The following is a 23,032-nucleotide window of genomic DNA, read 5'->3' as shown; positions in this document are numbered from 1 at the left end:
AACATATAAACTCTGCTCACGCAAACGAGCAACAGACATAATCAATGAATTATGAACTCCTCCTAGGATTAACGAGGAAAACATCTCCTCGACACACGGGCATGGACCTTAAGTCATTACTCCTATAGCTAGGAGCAACGACTTGGGGGGCTCCTGTTCTGGACTGGGCCAAGAGCTGGCCCAACCACTTATGCCCGACATTTGGGGCATGGCCCAATAAGGGGAGACTTCCCCGACACGTCAGCCAATGACATGTCCTGCTCGACATAACGGATGGGCTGCACGTTAAACACGTGCTCGTCTATCCATGCATGTTGATCCATTCCACCTTAGCTTAACAGCTAAGGTGCACGTTTAACACGTGCTCCTTTATCCAACCGCATTTGTCACGGAGTCTATCCCTTACCCGCTAATAGCGGAACGACTCCAACCAGGATAGAGGCGAATAACTGCCTTCCCCTACGATACAGGGGCTATCCTGGCAGTTGGGCCTATTGGGCCGGTTATCCAGGCCCAATAGACCAACCTTTGGCCCAGCGCTGGGGGCACTATATAAGCTCTCCTATACAGGAGAGCCAGGTATTCTAAACCATTCTACACTTTCTTTCTCTCTCTTCTTTGTATCTCTTGTCCTCTTTGCTGACTTAGGCATCGGAGCACCTGCAGGTACAAACCCCCCCTCCGGTGTGGACGCTTGCTCAACGGACCGGCCATCAATCTATTCTGATCACCAGGTACGATCAGTTTCTAATGGGTAAATTGTCAAATACCCTCCTGAAATTTTAAAATTTGTCAAATATACCGCTGAAATTTGGAAATAGGCAAATACTCCCCTAAAATTAAATTATAAAATGTCAATCAAATTGTCCCCTGTTCCGTTTACTCGGTCTATTTCGGGGGGTATTTCCCAATTCCTAATGCATGTATACAATGTAGTCATATTTTTTGTTGGTATTTCAACATTTAGAAGAATTCTAATGTTGGAGATGATAATGTTATTTTATGGTTTGTAATTAAAGTTTTCAAGTTGAGTGAAATTTATTTTTTCTATAAACATGAGGTCTAAAACCAGGTTGTGTGAAAGTTTATGCATTATAATATTCAAACAATTTCCATGCATGTGTGCGACAATTGAGCAATATTCAAACAATTTTCATATGTGTGTGTCATGACACCATAGATCTAGCTCCGAATTCAAAAATAAAATATACAAAAAATTATAAAAGGTCATCATAAAAAATAATCGTATTAGTTGCTAACTTAGAATAAAAATTTATGACAATTAATACTAATAAATTACACTTCCCAAACAATTTTGTTGCGTTGAATCTATTATCTATTATTTGATAGCCCCTTATGAAAAACAATTGTACACGTGGTATCTCTCATTCTTTCTCCTCCCTTATTGTTTTAGCCATTAATCTATTAAATAATTTATATGGTTTTTTGTTTTTTTTTTTTGTTGATAATTATGTCTTTTTTCATAAGATTAGTCATTACGGCATATGATTTGCTGTAAAATAATTTATTCTTCATTTAGCATTCAATATCATTATTTGATTATTATCTCTTTATTTCATTGGATTAATTTTTCATTTCGAAAAAAACTGTAAAATAGTTGTCATCTATCATTATTTCCGCAAAATTAAATATTATTGCCTTAAATAATGATATTACAAGAGGTGCCAACTTTCACGTCTATTCATTTGGCAGTAATATTATTTTTATTGCCTTAAATAATATTTTCACAGTAATATCATCATTTTTATTGCCTCAAATAATATTTTCACAGTAATATCATCATTTTTATTGACTTAAATAACTTATTGCCTTAAATATTATTTTCGCAGTAATATCATTATTATTGCCTTATAAATAATGATATTACTGCCCCGTAGATTAAACACAGAATGGAAAAAGACATTTGATGTATATATCAAATCAAGGTTAATTATAATTTGATGTATATCATTATCATTACTTTTAGACTTAAATATCAATGTTGAAGATCTTAAAATTCTTTCTTTGGTCAAGATAAGATCAACAAATCTATTAATATATTATTTGGGAGCTTTTTTCAAATGATAGTGTATACGTGGCGTCTCCAAATGCTTTCTTCTTCCATATTGTTTTGGTCATAAATGTATTTAATATAATTCTTTATTCTTTATTCTTTATATGACAATATATGATTTTTAGTTTTTTCGTTTTTTTTTCTTTAATCCCATATTGATTGGCAATTCAGGTTAATTATAATCTCATAAGCAAATTAATTAAATGTTGACCAAGGTATATTTGTGGACAAAAAACGTCTATGTATAGCTGGAAATCCCAATTTACCTTTAATTGTTGTACGTATATTTATTGTTGTACTATTACCGCTAATTTATCGTTACAGAAAATCAACGAAATTGATGTGTTTCTTTATTACTAGCCACTAATTTGGAAATTTCAATGAGACTTTACAAAATTTTAATATGCAATAAACAACAAATTTTTAAAACAAGATTAGAAAAACAAGTTTTAAATTTTTATTGAGTGATAAAATCTTCTACAATATCTTTATATTAGTATTATATACACAAGTATACAATAAAATATAGTTATTTTTTTGACGAAAAAAATAAAATATAGTTATTGTTTAATTTCACAAATATTATATTTCTTTTTTATTTTCGAAAAAAGCATACATCTCATATTTATGCACATTTACATAAATAAAATGAGTGTACACGTGTTTATAAAAATAATGTCTGATATTCTCTTTTAATTTATTTTTAAAAATTTCAAACTGGGAGGTTTTATTTAATACTACAATTTTGCTTTTATAATTCAAATTTACAAATTTAGAAAATTACTACTACTGTATAGACTTTTTTTTTAGCATTAATGTACAATTTTAATTTCCTGCTATTTTATCTATAAATCAGGAAAACTAATTAATGGGATTATTTTATGTCTTTGCCTATAAATAATGCTTTTTAGACTTACAGTTTTTACACCATTTTTGTAAGCCTTCTCTAAATCTCTATTTTCTTTGTTCTTTTTATATTGTTCTTTGTGTTCTTATTTTTTATTTTTATTCTTATAAATTACTTTTCTTGCGATTATATATTTTCGAATCATGCCTATATGTTTTTAGATGAATATATGATGTATATTTTTTTTATCAGTAATTACTCCCAAATTATCTTTTTTATTATGATTTTGTCAATATGATATTTTGTATTGGATTTAATCATTATTATATTTTATTATGTCTTTTCTCACTTATCTCACTTATGATTGAAATACAAATAAATTTGAAAATTGGAAGGAAAAGGCATATGAGACGTGGCCCAAATACTCTATGTTTCTAAAATTAATTACTTATTGTTAGACATGAGTACAAAAAGAGAATGCATCAATTATATTTCAAAATTATAGAAGGACATTTGTGTAGAGATAATTTGAAATTATTGGCAATTATTATAGACAAATGAATTAATTGTCAAATGCATCAGAGAATAGAATGCATGAAAAACAAGTATTTTATAAGAGAGAGGAAGAGGAATATGTATGGCTTTATTCATATTATAGATTTGATAAAAAAAATATGAACTATAAGAATCTTCTCTAAGAAAACTCATGACACTATACATAAATTTTACAGTGTTATTTTAATTATTATATTATATAAGATTATAAATATAAATATTTATGTAATTGTCAATCTTCTTTTTGGTTTACAATGTTGACAATGAGGATCGAACTTAATACCTCATGCATACTACCCAACTCCCTCACCACTAGACCAAATATAGTGGCTTATGTGATTGTCAATCTTCCATTAGCAATTAAAATTTTAATTTTTCAATTTAAAGTAAAATTTATTAAAATATATTATTTATAAGTCAATAATTCTATAAACGCATTTTTACCCGTGCTTGGCACGGGTCTGGATATTGATTATCCGATATATAACACCACTAATTTTTCCTTTGAAAACTCTTTGGACATCAATGCATTTTATAATTTGTGCGATACGAAAGTGGTTTTTCTTTTATAATGTGAATGTGGTTTATTAGCTTTGCTTCTACGTGACATTAATGTGTCATTTGAATGGATGCAATTGTTTCCCAATAGATTATATTTTTTATTTGAATTTTTGTTTTGAGTTCGGTTTTAATGTTATTTTTATTTTTATATGGTTGTAGAAGAATGATCACAACAAGGAGATTAAAATGGATGAAAGACTTTTGAGACATGTTAGAGGAAAATATAGATAAATTAATGCAGATAAATCTTTTGTTAGAAAATAAAACTTTTATTTTATTCTTCTCTAAGATGATTAACTTAGAATAAATCACTCTTTTGTTTGTAAAAAAAAAAAAAAAACATAATGTTTTATTTCTTTTGTCACAGGATTTACTCTACCGAATAATTAAACAAAGAGTCAAATTGAGACCAATTTTGTAATTCAAATACATGTGAATTTTGAATATGATTATAAATTAAAAACACTTAATTATGTCCCAGAATTTTGACTTGACTTCTCCTACCATAACTTTTTCAACTTAATAATGGACATTTATTAAAAATTTAACTACAATAAATGTCACAATTCTCAATTAATTATTCAGATCATGAATTAAAGGAACGAAAATCAGATCTTCTCAATTTCTTTTTTTTTTTTTTGTTTCAAATTGTCAGTTTTTCTATACATAATTAAAATAATCAATGTTTTTTTTTTGACTTCTAATGCAAATTTTTTTAACACTCTGTCAACGTACTAATCATATACTTCTACATGTCAAACTTTACACGATTCTTAAAAAAAACACTACACGATTCTTCTGATTTTTTTTAAGGAAAACACTATTCAGATGCAATAAGAATATAATAGTGAAATATCCTAGACTTAATGAGTCACGAATAGTTTTTAATTAGTCAATTCAATTTCAAATTTTAAATGACTTTTGGTAAAAAGGAAATGTAAATGTGTTTTCTAGAAAAAAAAATTCAAATGTTATTATACTCCTAAATAATTACTTTGATCCTAAATAATTCCGTTAAAAAATATATTCAAATTCATTTTTATATTAAATTTTATTAAAAAGAATTTAAGGTAAATGAGATGATACTTACCCTAAGACATGAAACACCTTAGAGTTCAAAGAATAGTTGCAAATTTTTTTTAATTATGAAATTAAATGTTTCATTAATTCATATAAATTCATATTTTCAATTTTGTCAAAAAAGAAATCATATATTCAATTAAATGTGGCAAAAATAGTAGTTTTTTAGGTTTCATTTCATGTTGCTAAGTGTTGTAAAAAAAAATTCATGTGCTAAGTGTTGATTATGCATCTTTTTCAATAAAAAGTGGTTAGTATACTTAAGTATGTAGAAATATTTGGACAAAATCGATGAACCCAAAAAATCAAATCAAAGTGAAAATTACTCGATCTTTTTTTGCTTTAAGTAAAAAAATTAACTAAACCAAAAAAAAACTAAACTGAATTTGTTTGTTTTTTGTTTTTGATTTTAATTAACCAAGGAAATGCATCAATAAATTTATTAAGCTTACGAATTCCACTTTGACTTTGCCTACGAGGTAACACTCAAACAATACGAGTCAACAACCTAAAATTTATCATTCTCTTTATCATTAAGTTCAACAAAACCATCGTTCTTCTCTTCATGCTTCAAATTATGTGTTTCAAGTTCTCTTGAATAGTTTTCTATCTGTGTTTTCATTTCTTTAAATCCATTGCATGTATCAAGTTCTCTCGGGTACAAGGGCGGATCCAAACTTGACATATTGGTGTGGCAAAAAAAATACGTTCACAAATTTCATAGTTGAAAAAACATGTTTGATACTTGCAGTTGCTATTGGCAAGACCAAAGCCAACTTCAGAAGCTTATAAACCATATCAAATGTGTTGCACTTATTTGTTTTCACAAGTTTTGCACAAAGATCTTATGTTCTTTTAACTTTGCAAATTTTGAGTCACATCGAACATAATTCTGAAGCTGATGTCAGGAATATAGCTTGAAACTTGAGAGCTAATTTCTAGATGTGTTTCCAACAATTCATAATTAACAACTTTAACACTTTCATTGTTTGAGTTGGGTAGAATTTCAGCATACTATTAGTGCAGCCTGCAGGATATGAAGTAAGCAAATTATACAATTACAATTTATGCAAAATCAGAATTTACATAATTCGTTTGGGCTTACATAATTCGTTAGTGGAAATAAGAACAAAAAAAAAATGTCAAGTTTTGGAAGGTACTGAAATATAACATATTTATTAGAAATCACCTCACTAATAAGATTGACATAGGAAAATGTCAAGCTTTGGAATGAAATTCATGTGGATATGCTCTTGGTGTTGTTGTGTTTGTATATTTTATTATTGTTGTTATAAGAAAATGACATGTTGTTCCATTTGCTTTGTACATTGTGGTCAATCGGCTGCGGTTTCATATATGTGTCATTTAATTGCCTTTAGTTAGGGCAATTCTTAATCTCTTGCCTTTAGTTAACATTATATATGTGTCATAAGTCATTCATATAAATTCCTTAAAAAAAAAAGTCATTCATATAAATGACTATAGCTCGAAGAATTTTACCCAAACTCCACTACCAAGACCAATGTTTAATCTTACCACCGAATCGGTTTCATTTGATTTGTTTCATGATTTTAAGTTTTGCGTTATAATCACTATAACAAGCTTTATCTTGAATTTTATTTGTTTTGTAATATTATACTTATATTGAATATTAACATTCAATATTTGATGTAGAGTAATAAGTCAGAGTAGCAAACAAATTCTTCAATAGCCAAGTTTTTGGCCAATGTAAGACCTCTATAAACAACATAAAGTTTCGCAAGCATCATGTCAGACGACTCACGAATGAAGCCAGAAAAGTCTGGTAAGTAAAAATATAAATTGTATCTGACAAGACCCTCATAACTAGCTCTAATCCGGGAACCTAATCAACTACCGTCAACGGAAGTTTTCATTGTTCCATTTGATGAACATGTACCAACGTGATTATAGGAGAAAAAAGATGTGAAAATCTCGACCAAGTTCTGGGGACAAATGGAGCCAACCTTGAGCCAATCATGTGCGTCAATTAAAGAGAAGAAAGTTCAGTCATTGAATTCAATGTGGTGCCAAAGGTTTCTAGAGAATGTATAGTCCTGAATACAATGAAGGAAAGTCATTTCCTGGAGGCCACATCGAGTAAAAATAGAGGAAGTGTCCAACTTCCGATGATTGAGTAAGGATAAAGCAGGAACCGAATTATGACAGGCTAACCGTATGAAAAAAATAATATTCGCATGTAACTATTTTACTTTAAATAAAATGCAGAAAGTCAAAAGTTTAGAAATAAAAAGATGATCTTCGAATGTAACTACTCTACTTTATTTTATGTGCGCAACAAATTTGAATTGTGTTAAATTGTTTTTGTAATAAAAATAAATTTAAATGTATATTGGTCTTCATATTTTCATAAAAGTAAAATTTAGATCCCTTATTAAAAAAATAGATTTTTTGGGCTTATTTTTTTTTTCCCAAAATTTTAGTCATTATTTAATTATTGACATTTTAATTTTTGAAGTAGCAAAATTTGTTACACAGATTTTTAAAGATAAAAAAATTTGGTGACTTATTAAACATATATATATTAGTGTAATTTATCATTTTTTGTGTTAGATAATTATGAAATTTAAAATATTAAAATCTTAATTTTTATAGTTACTTTTTAACCCGTGCTTGGCACGGGTTCGGATACTAGTATTAACAATATATGTATTATATGCAATGTTTAAATTTTTTAATTACTCATAGTACATTTAATAATTATAATTATATTCTCTTTTTTCTTTTAATATATTATTCAGTTGATCTTAATTTGTTTTGTTGAATAATAAGGAGCTTTAGTTTTCAGCCAACCACAAAACGACACGTGTACCCGAGTTACCAATTTTTTTACAAAATTAACAGGACCAACATAACTAACAAAAATATAATTAAGGGACTAAAATAAGTAAAGGATTAAAATAAAAAATAATTTAAGCACTTAAATAGCAATTTAGCCAAACCAAATTTTATCAGTAATTTTTTAGGAAAAAAACACATTTAATTTTTTTATTATTTTTTTTTGAAATTTTAACTTTATTTTTTTACAAAATTAACATAAAGGATCAACATAACTAACACAAATATTTTTTTTTAAAAAAACTAACACAAATATAATTAAGGGATTAAAATGAAACAAAAACCAGTCAAAGGATTAAAATAAAATAAAAAGTTAAGGATTAAAATAACAATTTAGCCAAACCAAAATTTATTAGTAATTTTTTAGGAAATTATTTATTTATTTATTTATTTTTGACAATTATTATTATTTTTTATTTTCAGAAAGGGACAAAAAGCCAAGCCCAATCTGAAGAGGAAAGAGTAGTACTCAGCCTTAACGAAAGAGAAAGAGTTTGTCCCCCTCCCCGGCGGGCACTGTAACCCTCTCTCGCTCTTTTGCAATTTTCACCGGCGGCGACGGTTTCTTGGACGCAAGGTGGTTAAGGTTTTGATTGACGTGATTAAGTTATGGAGAATTCCGGCCAAGATCCGCAGCAACCACTTCCTCCCGGTGTTCATTTTTTGACTTCAAACTCTCCTTCTCATTCTCAAACCCTTATAACTTCAAACCATTTTGTTAATGCTACTCAATTCAACAACAACATTAATGCCGCTGTTCAAGATGCTGTTTTGCGTGAACAAGTAATTTTTCTTTTTACTATTTTATTCATTCATTGTTTCTTTTTGTTAAATCATTCATTCTCATTGTTTTTGTTTTCTCACTCATAGGAACTTGCTACACAAAATATCATAAGGACTCAAAGGTATGTTGTTGTTATGTGTTTGTTGTGATTTGAGAAAATTTAAGAATTATTATAACTACTAACTTAGGTGTTTTTGTTTTGTTGTGTCAATCTAATAATATAGAGAGGTGAGAAATGTGGCATCACCTACAAAGGATAATTTAGACCTATTCTCCGAACGGCGTGACCCTAATGCTTTGAAGGTGTGTACGTGCGTGCTTCATACTTATACCAACTATATCATGATTGATGATGATTGCATTTAGTTTTATTTCTATTTTTTATTTATTTTTATCTGTAAAACAATAGGAACATCTGTTGAATATGGCCACAGAGCATAGGGCTGAAATGGTTGTGAAGCGTGGAAAAGCTGCACATCCAGAACAAGGTCTGCATTTTCAATTCACTATCATTTGTTTGGTGGTAGCTTGATGTTATTGCTGGAGTGAATATCTTATATTATCTCTTAGGACTAGTTTTCATATTTCTAAATAGTTATCATGGTAGGTTTACCTATTTGAATAGGATGAAAAGTCTAGTCTCAGTGTACTTAAGTGTCAATGCTTGGTATTTTGTATAATATATTGATAGACGCAACTAGTATCAAGAGATTAAAAGAAGGATTTTTGCCGTAGAAATTCAGACGCAACCAGTATCAAAAGATTAAAAGAAGGATTTTTCCGTAGAAATTCATTAAAATTTATTAAAACTGCCTTTAGCAAATTTGACTGGAGGTAAGAGTCATACATAATACATTCGCTAGGGGAGATTTGAGAACACAGATAACTCTCCACAGTCTGCAATTTCTCGTCACTTCATGTGCTTAGTGTTGAGTTGGAACAACCTTCAACTTCCGTCTTCCTTACATAGAACACCACATGAATTCCTCTATATGGAGACAGTTGCAATTTATAAGCTACTGCTCCAATTCTGTCCAGAAGTTGGAATGAACCATAATCCAGGAGCTAGTTTCTCGTTTGGCTAAGGACATTACCCTAGATAGTATATGGCTGTATCTATAAGTATACTCTGTCTCCTGAATGCAATGTATATTTCTATGCATTGCTCGTCTGGTTGATGTTTATTGTGGTGCTGTGCCCAGTGCCCACAGTTAATTGTTCTCCACTTCATGTAAGATATCACCTGTTTCATCTGTCAACAAATAAATCTCTTCTACTTTGGATGGAAATGTCATGGCTTGAATAATTGGTGGAGGTTCTCTTCCAGACACTGTTAAAAGCGAACATTAAGTTGGGTTCAAGAATTTTTTAGCCTATGCCAATCATCAGGGTCATTGTCTCGTCAAAATAACATAAATAGTCCTCCAAGTATCTATTTACAACCTCAATCTGCGCAATCATTTGGAATGGGCCATTGTTGCATTGCCTCCATGTTCTTTGGATCAGCTGCCACTCCTTGTGCAGATATGCAATGGTCTAAGTATTTTACTTCTGTTTCAGTTTAATTACATTTCTTCTAGTTCACTACAATAATGTTCTTCCTTAGCAACTGCATGGACCTTCTAAGAGGCCTGTGTTACTCCATAGATAGGCGCAGATTAAAAAATAGTAGCACATATTTCTGAAATAAGGACACACCTTATTTCATAGATCGGAACCTATGACGCTACTCTCTCAACTGATTTTACATAAAAAAGTTCAACAAGAGCAGGAGGCAAAAGGTGGTGATGCACATGAAGTATCTGTCAACTGGAAGAGAACATATACGATGCAATAATAAACCTAGGACTGAAATATTGGTTTTAAATGATAACAGATATAATGTGAAAAAAAACCAGGGGAGAAAATACCTCAAACAAATGAATAAACTAAAGGAAGCTATGTATAGACGAGGCTCATGAATTCAATATAATTGAAAGAAAATCTCTCCTCAAAGTAACCCTTTCCACTTTGACCCCATGTTGGGTTTATAGGTTTAAAAAGTTAGAGCAAGAAATATGACTAACATGTCTTGACTTGTAAGTTCTACAGATATTATTCTATGGCTTTAAGACTAGATCAAACTTTGTTTCATATTTTTTCCAATAAACATTACTAGTTCACTGTTATTTGTTAATTTCGTCTATAATTGCACTACACTTATAAAGAATCCATGTGATTTATATGCCTTTATTTCTATATCAGGTAACACAGAAATAGGTAACGGATATGGTGTACCCGGTGGAGGTGCCTATAATGATGTTGCCAAGCTTAACACTGATACTGGTAAATTTAATTCCAAAATTATATTAGTCATGCCACGCATCCTTTTGACATCGCAATAACTGAGCTAGTGAGTATACATTAACTTTCCAAAATTGTGGAGTAGGTAACAATGCATTCGGTCAGCCTGAATCTAAACTTGTTAGATGCTCTGAGCAGAAAACTGCAGCTAAAGAATTGCCTGAGTACCTCAAGCAGAAGTTAAGAGCTCGGGGTATTCTTAAAGATGATAGACACGCTGAAGAACTTGTAAGAATATTGGTTTTAGCCTACCTTTGTTACCGTGATTCTTTATCCCCTATTCTTCTCCACCAACTTTTGGTTTTATTTATTTTTTGCCTTCCTTGGAGGCTGGGTTGATGTTTGAACTTCTGAAAATATTGTGCTGCATTTTTAGAATTTGATTTTCAGTTCTCATTTTTCTTTGATATTTTGCAGTGTATTATTTTCAACCTGATAATTTAACTTACAAGTTATCCGTTTTTGAATTTCAGAAAGGCACTTCAGCAGAAGTTAGGGGAGATGAAAAGTTGGCTCCAGGATGGGTATGTATTACTTATTATAAATGTTTTCCTTAAATGCAAAATTTCTCTGCTCATGTGTCACGATCCTGAATGTGAATGTGGGCTCAAATGGGTTGATACCATATCAGCTGCCCAAGCCCATATAGTGTGGCGAATTTATGTTAGGAAAATTAAGAAGAGAAAAGGAGAGAATGTTAATGTGGCAGAGAGAAGGGTGGATTAGTTGTATGATGAATCCTGTTATATTGAGGGAGAGTAAGAGTGTATCTTGAAAATCATTGGTGTCTTCTTTGTAGGAGCATAGCTCTGGCCAACATGAATGTTATTCCACTGATAGTATTTTCCATTTCCATCATATATAATACAGATACATTCCCAATTATTTCCTTTTAATCGCTGTTTGATCCATTAATTGCTTAATTGTCTGTTCTGGTTCTCATCATTATGTCTTGTAAACAGCTATCTAAATCTAATTGGTATGGACTTTTATAAATAATTTGGGTATCATTTAATCCCCCATGTTTAGTAATCACTGCAATCTTGTATAGAACTGTTTGAAAACCAAAAAGGTAAATCAATTGTTATTGACTATGAAAAGTTGGTATTTATATGGATTAAGAAGCATATATCCCATCTTTGAATTGAAAGAGGATGAGTCAGATGTTGGTTTCCACTCTGATAATGAAATTCTGCATTTTCAGATTGAAGTTCATTGATTAGGTCTAAAGGTATATAATTGCTGACAATTCATCTCCCATTCTGAGCACAAATTATGAAACTTCTATCATTTCCTAACCCCTTAGGATTTTTATTTTATTTTATTAGTACCCTACTGTTTACTATCACATATTAATTACTAATTTGTCATGTAGGTGGAAGCAAAAGATCCGGGAAGTGGTGCATTTTATTATTATAATGAAAGTACCGGGAAAAGTCAATGGGAAAAACCCCGTGAAGCATCCTTAACTGAGCAATCAACACCGTCTTTGCGTCTTCCAGAAAATTGGGTGGAGGCGTTGGACGAAACAACAGGTTCATCACATAAATATCCTGCTGTTGTATTTGGTCATTTTATTAATTTCACTTGCTATATATTTCTCACGTAAAGTAAGTATAACAAGTATCAGTAAGTTTTTACTCCGTAGTCTTTATAAATACCAAACTCCAACACTTAATCAATAAAATCTGTTCCAATCAGGCAGGACAGAACAAAACCAAGAACCACTGCAAATTCTAAAGTTTCTTCAAATTCATGATGCAGTTGGGCATTGTAAAATTAAAATTACTAGTCTTATTATTATACCTACTACACTTCGCAATGTCTCTTAATTTAGATGAGCATATACAAGAAAAGAATAATAACAATGTCAAGGACTGATATGTTGTGAAGGTTTATATATTTTTTTTAATGAAAAATTAAGTGGGGAGCAAAACGTCTTACCTCATTGTAAGCGATAAATTTAACCATGTCCAATACATCAGCATTTGTAAAGTTTAAGTGAGATGTCATAATAAATGTATACTATCTAAATCTTAGCGTTACTGTTACATAGTTTGTCAGATATTTCCACTCCTTCATCTTGGTTGGGGATCATGATAGGGAACCATGGTTCAAACAGTGTGGATGACCCCAATCATTGGGCCCAGCTCACACAAACACAGCTTCTAGAAGTTTGTAGAAGCTGTGGTAATAAAAATTAGTTAGTAGGGAGTATGAGATAGTTAGCTCTCCCCCTGATTTTTTGGGAAAAGGGAGGGAAGTTAGTGAGGCATTCTGAAAATTAGTTAGAGTAAGTTAGGAGGTATTCACCTCTGGATTAGGAGCTTGCTCTGGACTAGGAGTTATAAAACTCTGGTGTTACTTTCTGTTTTCCACCATTGTAGAGCTCTTGCTCATCATTACTTTTCTATTCAATAATAAGCCATTGCAGAATTAATTTTTCTAGTTTCTATCAGATCGACTGCATTGGCAGTTTGTAAGTAGCATCGGTACCAGTAGGGGCCCATAGAAAAGGAGGCATAGTCCTGCTTAACAATAACATACTAGAAGACACAAGAAACTTGTTGATTCTCTTAATGCCAAATTACTTGACCAAACAAGTGTCTGTGAAGTTTAATTAAAAGGTATATTTTAATTTTCAAAAGGTTTATGGAAAGAAATGACAGCCAAACTAATCTTAAATGTTTTATTGTTTGACTTTTTATTTGTTTGGCCTTTCTTGCATGTATTCCGGTTATGCAATTAGTAAATATACTTTATTCCTCATGCAAATTCACCTTGTAAAAAACATTACAAATTTTTGTGATGACGATATATTATTTGCAATCAGGTTTAGTATATATTCCAGTTTGTACTTAAAATAAAATAAAAAAATTATTTGAACACATGACAATGGTCTTTGCCTCTTTGGAGTGGTTAAGTCAGTTTACCTATGGCTTGATTCCAGTTGTTAACAAATATTAGAAGCATAATACATTGTCAAATTCTCGTATCTCCCTTTTCCCCATTTTATGAATTTTGTAAGTTATCTTATTTACTTTTTATTTTTTCTCAAGGTCATAAGTATTACTACAATACAAAAACTCATGTATCACAATGGGTGCATCCTAATTCTGCTCAGAAAGTGGTGTCAGATCAATTGGTTTCGTCAGTTGGTCATGTGGATGACCAATCATCTAGTTCACCGAGGTGCATGGGTTGTGGTGGATGGGGTGTAGGCCTTGTGCAATCATGGGGTTACTGCAATCACTGCACGAGGTAGAGAGTTGCGAGTCTTGCTTACCTAGGACTAGTTTTGGATGATTCCTCTTCTTACACTGTTTTTGCCTTTGATATGCATATATTGTTTGGGTGCATGTTTATACTGAAGTTAACTTGATTATACGTTGATTAATATCCTTCATAGATAATAATAGAGAATGATGGGGGTTGGTTGATTGATGAATATAGTTTATTTATAGTTATGCAGCGTCTACCTTGTTAGTTTGATCCAGATTTGTATAGAAGATTTTTTTTTTTATAGACATGAGGGCTAAAGCCCAAATTTGTATAGAAGAATTATGCTAGCAACATACTGTTTAACACACTCTTCTCAACACACCCTCTCTAATCAGTTGAAATTCAAGTGGGTCGCACTAAATTTTTGTGGGGTTACTTGATTTAGTAGGACCCATTTGAATTTCAAGTTTCAACCAATTAAAGAGTGTGTTGATAGCACACCTCTTTTATAGAATAGAGTTTTATCGTTCCCTGATTCAGTCCTCTTGTTTGAATATCTTGAGAATATATCATGGAATCAATGATCATGTAGACTTGTTTAGTTGATTGTATGCTTCATTCTGGATTCAGTTTTCTCAGTTAACTCCGAACGTTTATCTATAATATTTCTGTTGGTTTTTATCTTATAAAATGAACAAATGCAGAGTTCTCAATCTTCCACAAAGTCAGTATTTGTTCTCAAGCTTGAATAATCAGCAAAGCAGTGCTGCACATCCCATGGAAAGTTCTGATAAAACGGCTAGCAAACCGAGGTATGGTTTTTGTATGAAGATATGCAGTGCTGTTAAATTGTTTCAGAAAAACTGTTGTTCTACTGACTGATTCTAACTAATTGCATTACGATCCTTTCTTTGAAGAATTCCTCCGACTATGTTGAAAAACAAATTCAAAAGATAGAACTGCAAACTACTGAAGGATTTTCTTTATTTCTGAAGTGATCATGAAAATGTTAGGAACCCAATGAATTGAATTCGAAAGAAATAACAATTTTATTAAGAAATAGGATAGAATAGGAGAGAATCTCTCCTCCAAGGGTTTCCCCTTCACAATAGAGAATACTCTATTCACAATTACAATATTCAAAGATGTCTCTCTAACTTCACGATTCTATATGATTCCTCCACATGCTCTCTCTCTCAAACTACCCCTCTCCATTCTCCATGTGACCATTCTGTTCTATATCCCCACCCCACATTAATAATGGGCCTAACATTATTCTTTGAAAGCCATAGAGAACATACTGATCCTCAGTTGTCTGTTCAGGGCCAGCTGGAAACCTCCAATTGATAAGGGAGGTAAAAAATTGGGCAAGAAGCGCGCTCCTGAAGAGGATGATGAGTTGGATCCTATGGACCCCAGCTCCTATTCAGATGCTCCACGTGGTGGCTGGTATGGATGTATCCCTACACTCACACACGTTAATTTATTATACTGAATTGCGTATGGTGATAAACTCTGTTTTGTTATAAAACCTGATTAGTAAACACAAACTTCCGATTTATTTCAGGGTGGTGGGTCTGAAAGGTGTGCAGCCACGAGCAGCTGACACAACAGCAACTGTATGTACATTCTTTCTTTTTCTTTTCAGAAACTCTAATCCACGTTCTTATCTTCTTGTTAGTTTGTTTCTTATTAGTGCATTCATATCTGTATTTTCAACTAGATTCTTCAATATTCACAAAAGAATTTTATAGTTTGCTTTAGTTATGAAAGCATAAAGAACATTATAAATTATCACATAGTTTGCAAAAATATTGTGTGAATGAAAGTTTACGGGTAGAATTGGTGGACATCTAGCTTCCATTTGATGCAAAGCAGCCTCTTGCGTTGCCGGTATCAAGTGCCATTGGCTACCTGTTATGACTGCTATTCAGAAACATAGGAAACGAATGATGAAATATGCCCGTAACTGTTTTAGTTTCAGTCTGACCTTTTTCTCAAGGCTCAACGTGGCGTATAAACTCTCTTGATCAATTTCAGGGTCCACTGTTTCAACAACGACCATATCCATCACCTGGAGCCGTTTTACGAAAGAATGCTGAAATTGCCTCTAAAAAAAAGAAACCGAATTCAAGTTTTACTGCCATATCCAAGAGGGGTGATGGTAGTGACGGGCTTGGTGATGCAGACTAGTACCAATACGGTTCACCTTTGTCATGCTATTTTTGCTAAGCTGAGGAAATGTATCAAATACATTTTACTCTATTATTTGTAAGTTAGCTAAGGACATATTCCGTTGGCAAAAGTAGCGTTGCTGTTGTGCAATAATATTCTCTCGCTTTTACTGCGAATACTGGGGAAAGCATCGTTTCAATGCTGTAACCGAGCGACTGGACAGAAGTTTTATACCACATAACTGGTGTTGATAAACTTGGAGCATTCTGACAAGTGATGGTAAAACTTGCACTTGGTACGACCCGAGAACAGTATGTTTTTTCATGAATTGAAAGTTCAAGTGGACATAAAGATTGGGAAAGAAAGTAAATTCCGCACCTTTCAGAATTTTCAATGCTCTTTTCTTTAATCACATTATGCAAGAAATATATTTTTCATGAGTTTTATGACGTAGATGTAGTCCTGAACTTTTTTGCCTTCTGGAGAAACTTGTATTGTATAACACCTTATTTCCTCTCTGGGAATTTCCTGAGATTTCATATTTTGTTTTATTTAGATGTGACATATATCTTATTTAAAGGAATTCAAGGAATATAGATGTTTATATGTTTATATCTAATTAAGATCATTTTGATGAGTATGTGGTTAGGAACTGTAAACTTGATCATTGTTGGTGTCGTGAGACTTCATTCCAACTTTCATCTATTTATTTTGTGTACCCCTAATGAAGCAAGATGTTGTCAGTTTTTATTTTTTATTTTTGTACCCTTGAGTATTGACAGTCTTCCAAATTCGTTAATTTTATAGAAAGAAAAATTAAAATTCTCTAATTCTATAGAGACGAAAGACATTTAACTCAAAAATCAAATATAGAAATATTATCTTCTAATTTGTGTTAAAAGAACAATTTTTTAAATTTCAAAAATAATTTTTTATCTTGGATTTCTTAAAATGTATCCTTAATATAGAACTCCATTTACAAACACTTATTTATAATTTTTTAATAGCAGTGTTCATCTGTTCCTAAAAAAGTTAATAAATTAGTCATCTCTTTTAGTTTAATGGTTAGATTCACACACGTTAAACGTGGAGAAGGGGTGAATCCGGATATCATGGATAAAATGTCTCTACCAATTGAGCTATACTTAATAAGGAGAATTTTAACATGTTAAAGAAGTAGATGTATAAATTATTTAATGGAACTTGTGCATTTTTACTTTTAATCAATAAATTTTTTACATTATTAAATGCAAAATTTCTATATTAAGATAGCTTATCATGTGTTCTTAGGGTCTTCCAAACGAGTGCCCCCGGGGCACTCTTTAAGTATTATATTTAAAGAAATAGTTTATTCAAAAAGTGAAAATTTTCAATTTTCAATACCTTAGACTTTACATATTTTCATAAAAAATTCACAAAAATCCACTATTTAAATTCCTTAAAGAGTGCCCTGGGGCACTGTTTAGTAGGGGTGCTCGCGGTTTGGTTTTGAGACAAAAATTCATCCGATCCAAAGTTTAAATTACAAGCGGTTCGGTTCGGTTTTGGATGCTACTTTAAAAAAAATCCGATCCAATTTTGTGCGGTTTAATTTGGATCGGTTTTTGAATGTCCAAATTAATTTTTTTAATATTTTTATTAAATATTAACATTTTAAAAATACGTTAAAATAATATGTTTGATGTAAAATATAACATATAATATATTAAAAATTAATATTTTGGAATGACAATTATGGATTATATTTGAAACATATGAAATAGTAAATAAAAAATATAGGTTAAATTGAAATAATAAGTAGTATTAAAAAAATTATAAACCAACAAAATAATAGTTGAATGCAATACCGTACTAATAAAAAGTTAAATAAGTGTATTAAAATATATGTATGTGGTTAGGTTCGGTTTGAATCGGTTTTAAAAAATTAATCTGAAAACCGATTCGATCCGGTGGTTTGCACAAAAGAACATCCAAATAAAAAATACTATTTTAAAGAAACAGTGAAAAAAATATTAAAAAAACACTATCAACAACTCTATCTAATAACTCCTATTTATCATACAGATAACTAAAATTACTAATATTTTAAAGAATACAAATTTTAAAAAATTAACCATTAAATTGCAAATTTATATCATCTATGTAAAATTTTAATTAATCTAAAATTATTTTATATGTTATCCAGAGTCGAGCCCCACTAAAATATAAGTTATATATTTTATTGTATATCGATAATCTCGAGGAATATCGATAACATATCATTATCAAGTGTTTTTTTTTATTTTTTTTTATTTTTTTATTATTAGTCTAGACTGATTGCTAGAAATTTTATCTTAAAAAATAAATAAGTGGAGTATTCGAGTTCGAACCCCGACTTCTGCACGATTTTTTTCTTCTGATTTGGGGTCAATAAGTGAGTCCCCGATCTGCGATCGCAGTTGTGGGAAAGAAACCGTGATGCTCTTTGTCAAGTCTAGTGCCAACTGCCAATCAACATTGTACTGAGTAACTATTGATGACCAAGATGTTTTAAAAATGTACAGAATCCAACATTTCAACATATGCGAAATTGATTAACAGAGTAGTATCGGAGATTGTTAGTACAACTAAGGCAATTTTTTTTTTCCAATGGCAGCAGAACAGCTAGAGCCATGGCACAAGCTGGACGACAAAGTGGTGTTGGTAACCGGCGCTTCCTCAGGCCTTGGATGCGACTTCTGCCTTGATCTCGCTAAAGCCGGCTGCAGGATCGTCGCCGCTGCTCGTCGCCTCGACCGCCTCCACTCCCTCTGCCATCAAATCAATAATCTATACGGAAATGGAACCATCCGTGCGGTGGCCGTTGAACTCGACGTCTCCTCCGATGCTGCTACCATTGACAAGTCCGTCCAGAAGGCATGGGATGCCTTTGGACATATTGATACATTGATTAACAATGCTGGTGTCAGAGGTATACCAATTTTCACTCTCACCTCACGAAATTTCTATTTTATTTTCTATTTTCTTTTAACAAACCACCAAATTCATCTTGTTGTTTGATTCAGATATAAAATTTATTTATGGCATATGTTGATTTAGGCTCTGTTTGGATAAACAACATATTTGCAGCATGTAGCACATATGCTTATTATAATAAGCGCTTATGTATAAGCTTGCATAAGCTATTTCTATAGCAAAAGATAAATTAAGTTAAATAGTTTTTGGGCAAGCTTATGCAAGTAAAGAAGCTTTTGGACTCGTTTGGATTAGCTTATTTTTGAGCTTATGAAAAATAGCTTATGCAAATAAATAAGCTTTCACGTTAATTCATAAGTTTTCACATGCAAAAATTGTATCTTCATAAGCTATTATTTCATAAAATACCTTAACAAACTTATAAATAATATATAAAAACTTATTTATTTGTATAAGTTATTTTGCATAAGCTCAAAAATAAGTCAATCCAAACGGACACTGTATTATTCATAAGCTTGTCAAGGTAGTTTATGAAAAACAGCTTATGAAATACAATTTTCGTTAGTGAGGACTTATGAATTAACATAAAAACTTATTTAGTTGCATAAGCTATTTTTCATAAGCTCAAAACTATGCCAATCCAGACGGGCCCTTTGAATATGCTATAAATTGTTTTCATAAGCTATATTAGAGAACTTATGAAAATAAGCTGACAAAACAAAAGCTTATGAAAATTATCATAAGCTGTTTTCATAAGTTCTTCCGAACAATTACAAAATTTATGCCAGCAAATAAGCTCAAATAAGCCAAATTTCAAATAGTCCCTTTATCCAATTGGAATTGAATTTATATTTCAAGAAATTTGGCAACTTATATAAAACAAAGTGAACAATTTTGTTCATTACTAATATTGAGGGAATACATAATTGCTTAATGTTGCCGTTTGTTGTTGCTTCTATAAGTTGTGATGTTTCCTATTTTTCGGTTTTGTGTAGGAAGTGTTAAATCTCCCTTGGATTTGTCTGAGGAGGAATGGGATCATGTTTTCAAAACTAACTTAACTGGTTGTTGGTTGGTTTCAAAATACGTATGCAAACACATGTGTGATGTCCAGCGAAAGGGATCAGTTATTAATATTTCTTCAACTTCTGGTTTAAACCGGGGAAACCTGAGTGGAGCTGTTGCATATGCATCTTCAAAGGCAGGCGTCAACATGCTCACAAAGGTAAATATTATTTGATGTGACTTTTCTTAAAATCTGACCATTTTCTTTTGAATTCATAATATTGACAATCTTTAAGTTATTAATGGATTGTGGCAAAAGGTGAACAAGTCTAGATTAAGTAACATTTTTGCTGTGTTGTGATATATACAGTTAGTGTTTGATCTATGTGATTAACTATTGTTTTTATTTGAATGGAAAATTACCAATATTCAGTTATGTTTAAGTAAAAACTGTTATGTTCTTGGTTAGGTTTATCTGTTTTATCTCAAAAGATGTTGGTTAGATTAAGATAGCATATGATGTAATCATTTTTTGTATACAATTTTGAAATCAAGGATTGGTTTTGGCCGAGTGTTAATAATAATATTGTACACAAAACCAAAATCTAGGCTCCACCTTAGCCGAGTGTTATGTCTAATAATGTCAAAAGAAGCACAACCTGTATTCAAATTGAAGAATAGTGACGATGTTGTCATAGCAAGTGGAGAAGGATCTGTAATCTAAAATTTACCCACATATTTTTGGGAAATCAAGTTATGGACTTAATATAATACAAGGAATTAGACCTATATATTTAGTGTCTTAGGATTTTGAGTGAAGATGCGAAAGAGTCTATTATTGCTTTTAGGCACCCCCAGACCCCCAGCAAGTGGGATAAAAGGTGATGGTTTGGTTTGGTTGCCGAGTAACTTGGTGACTATGGTTTGTGTAGGTTTTGCTACTAACCCAGGTTTGTGGAGCCATGTTGTTAGGCACTTTGGCTCTTTGTTAAGAAAATCTTGTTACATTGTGAAGCAATTTGCCCATTTGTTAGTAATCTTGTTGATACTTGAAGAGAGTTTCGTCTGACGGGGAGCAAAATAAGGTGACTACATTTTAAGGGACGAGAATGTTGGGAAATCAAATGTAAGTTTTCAATCCCATAGTATTAGACTATTAGTTAAGAATAAGCTGAGTAAAGATAATATAAGAGTAAATAACCATTTGCTTAATGTGTTAATATTTTGGAGAGAAATGTTGTATTCATTCTTTGTGGTTTGTTGCTTGGCCCATTGGTGCAAGTCCTCCCCTGATCCCAACACCCATGGCATATGTTTGGACCTGAAAGTTTGGGAAGTTATATGACAGATCTAGAAATATAAGGGATTTGGATTAAATATTGTCAAAATTTCCTGCAGCCACTGTAGTCTGCGCATCTTGGTTGTTGGATTAAGATCAGATAATCTGTATTCTTAATTTTATTTGAAATCTAATTTGGTGAAGTCGGAATATAAACAACCAATCTTGATTCAACAGACGAGATCTTTGACTACAGTTTGCTCAACTTTGTTGTTGCATTAAGATTAGATGGAATATAAACTGTCAGATCTTGATGCAACGACTGAGATCTCTGACTGCAGTGACTGCTGACAACTTAGATCCAAATATGACATAGGTGGTTATCAGGTGTCTATAAATAAGGCTTTTTGTCAAGGTAGTTACCAGGTGTGTCTAAATTGTTTTTGATCTTAACCCTTCCGTCCCTAAAGAGAAAGAGGCGTAGTAATTCGGAGTTCGGCCGGAGGTAAATAAAGTCTGACTAATTATCGTTCCAACCAAGAGTTTTTCTATTAATTATTAGTTATTACATGGTTTAGAGTTCAGAAGTTCACATGTTAATTTATAGACAAAAGTAAAAGACAAACTCAGCTCTGTAAGTTGAATATCTTTTTATTGATTATATTCATAATGATTAAACAGCGGCATACATTAATATCATTTTGTCTAATAATATTTGACAGGTCATGGCTTTGGAATTGGGGGTACACAAAATAAGAGTGAATTCAATATCCCCTGGAATTTTCAAATCTGAAATCACTGAAAAATTAGTACAAAAAGCTTGGCTGAATAACGTGGTCACAAAAATATACCCTTTGAGAAGTTTGGTTGCTTCGGATCCTGCATTAACATCTTTGGTTCGTTACCTAATTCACGATTCTTCTGAATATGTCACTGGTAACAATTTTATTGTTGATGGTGGAGCAACTTTACCTGGTGTGCCCCTTTATTCTTCTTTGTAAATAATGTATAAACATTGTGCACTCTCCAAAATAACTTTTCTCATCTTTTCTAATTGCATGTATTTAGATTAATGCAATAAAGTTTATTGCGGGGATACATATTGTTGTGTGTGTGCATAATGCGGTTTTGGATTCCCCATTGTTGCTAAAGTCACGTCTTGAGTTGACTGCATCATGAATGCAAATTTAACCATACGACCATCTCGTAAGTACAATTTATTTGGTAGCTGCAAGAACATCTGATTTTGAATTCACGATTCCTTACTTTTTCACA

At 31.7% G+C, this 23,032-nt stretch overlaps 2 protein-coding genes across 2 annotated transcripts; both read left to right on the top strand.

Moving 5' to 3' along the window:
• The first annotated feature begins 8,430 nt into the window (after window positions 1–8,430).
• On the top strand, window positions 8,431–17,213 carry LOC123902286. Its single transcript, XM_045951973.1, has 13 exons — window positions 8,431–8,777; window positions 8,865–8,899; window positions 9,003–9,081; window positions 9,188–9,266; window positions 11,023–11,103; window positions 11,207–11,349; window positions 11,595–11,645; window positions 12,497–12,656; window positions 14,181–14,382; window positions 15,048–15,155; window positions 15,667–15,792; window positions 15,911–15,962; window positions 16,384–17,213. The coding sequence occupies exons 1-13, from the start codon at window positions 8,604–8,606 to the stop codon at window positions 16,534–16,536; spliced, it is 1,443 nt and encodes a 480-aa protein (XP_045807929.1). The 5' UTR covers window positions 8,431–8,603; the 3' UTR covers window positions 16,537–17,213.
• Window positions 17,214–18,958: 1,745 nt separating this feature from the next.
• LOC123902287 (3-oxoacyl-[acyl-carrier-protein] reductase FabG-like) lies at window positions 18,959–22,855 on the top strand. Its single transcript, XM_045951974.1, has 3 exons — window positions 18,959–19,468; window positions 20,469–20,698; window positions 22,480–22,855. The coding sequence occupies exons 1-3, from the start codon at window positions 19,147–19,149 to the stop codon at window positions 22,756–22,758; spliced, it is 831 nt and encodes a 276-aa protein (XP_045807930.1). The 5' UTR covers window positions 18,959–19,146; the 3' UTR covers window positions 22,759–22,855.
• The last annotated feature ends 177 nt before the right edge of the window (window positions 22,856–23,032 follow it).

This window comes from Trifolium pratense, linkage group LG1 (assembly GCF_020283565.1).
Source record: "Trifolium pratense cultivar HEN17-A07 linkage group LG1, ARS_RC_1.1, whole genome shotgun sequence".
Classification (NCBI taxonomy): Eukaryota; Viridiplantae; Streptophyta; class Magnoliopsida; order Fabales; family Fabaceae; genus Trifolium; species Trifolium pratense.
The sequence above is the reverse complement of the archived record's forward strand: the minus strand, read 5'-3'. Positions and strand labels throughout refer to the sequence as shown.

Coding starts and splice junctions, on each gene's coding strand:
- LOC123902286 (XM_045951973.1), top strand. CDS start 8,604: ATGGAGAATTCCGGCCAAGATCCGCAGCAACCACTTCCTCCCGGTGTT. Junction 8,778..8,864: donor ATGCTGTTTTGCGTGAACAA/GTAATTTTTCTT, acceptor TCTCACTCATAG/GAACTTGCTACACAAAATAT. Junction 11,350..11,594: donor ATAGACACGCTGAAGAACTT/GTAAGAATATTG, acceptor TTTGAATTTCAG/AAAGGCACTTCAGCAGAAGT.
- LOC123902287 (XM_045951974.1), top strand. CDS start 19,147: ATGGCAGCAGAACAGCTAGAGCCATGGCACAAGCTGGACGACAAAGTG. Junction 19,469..20,468: donor TAACAATGCTGGTGTCAGAG/GTATACCAATTT, acceptor GGTTTTGTGTAG/GAAGTGTTAAATCTCCCTTG. Junction 20,699..22,479: donor GCGTCAACATGCTCACAAAG/GTAAATATTATT, acceptor AATATTTGACAG/GTCATGGCTTTGGAATTGGG.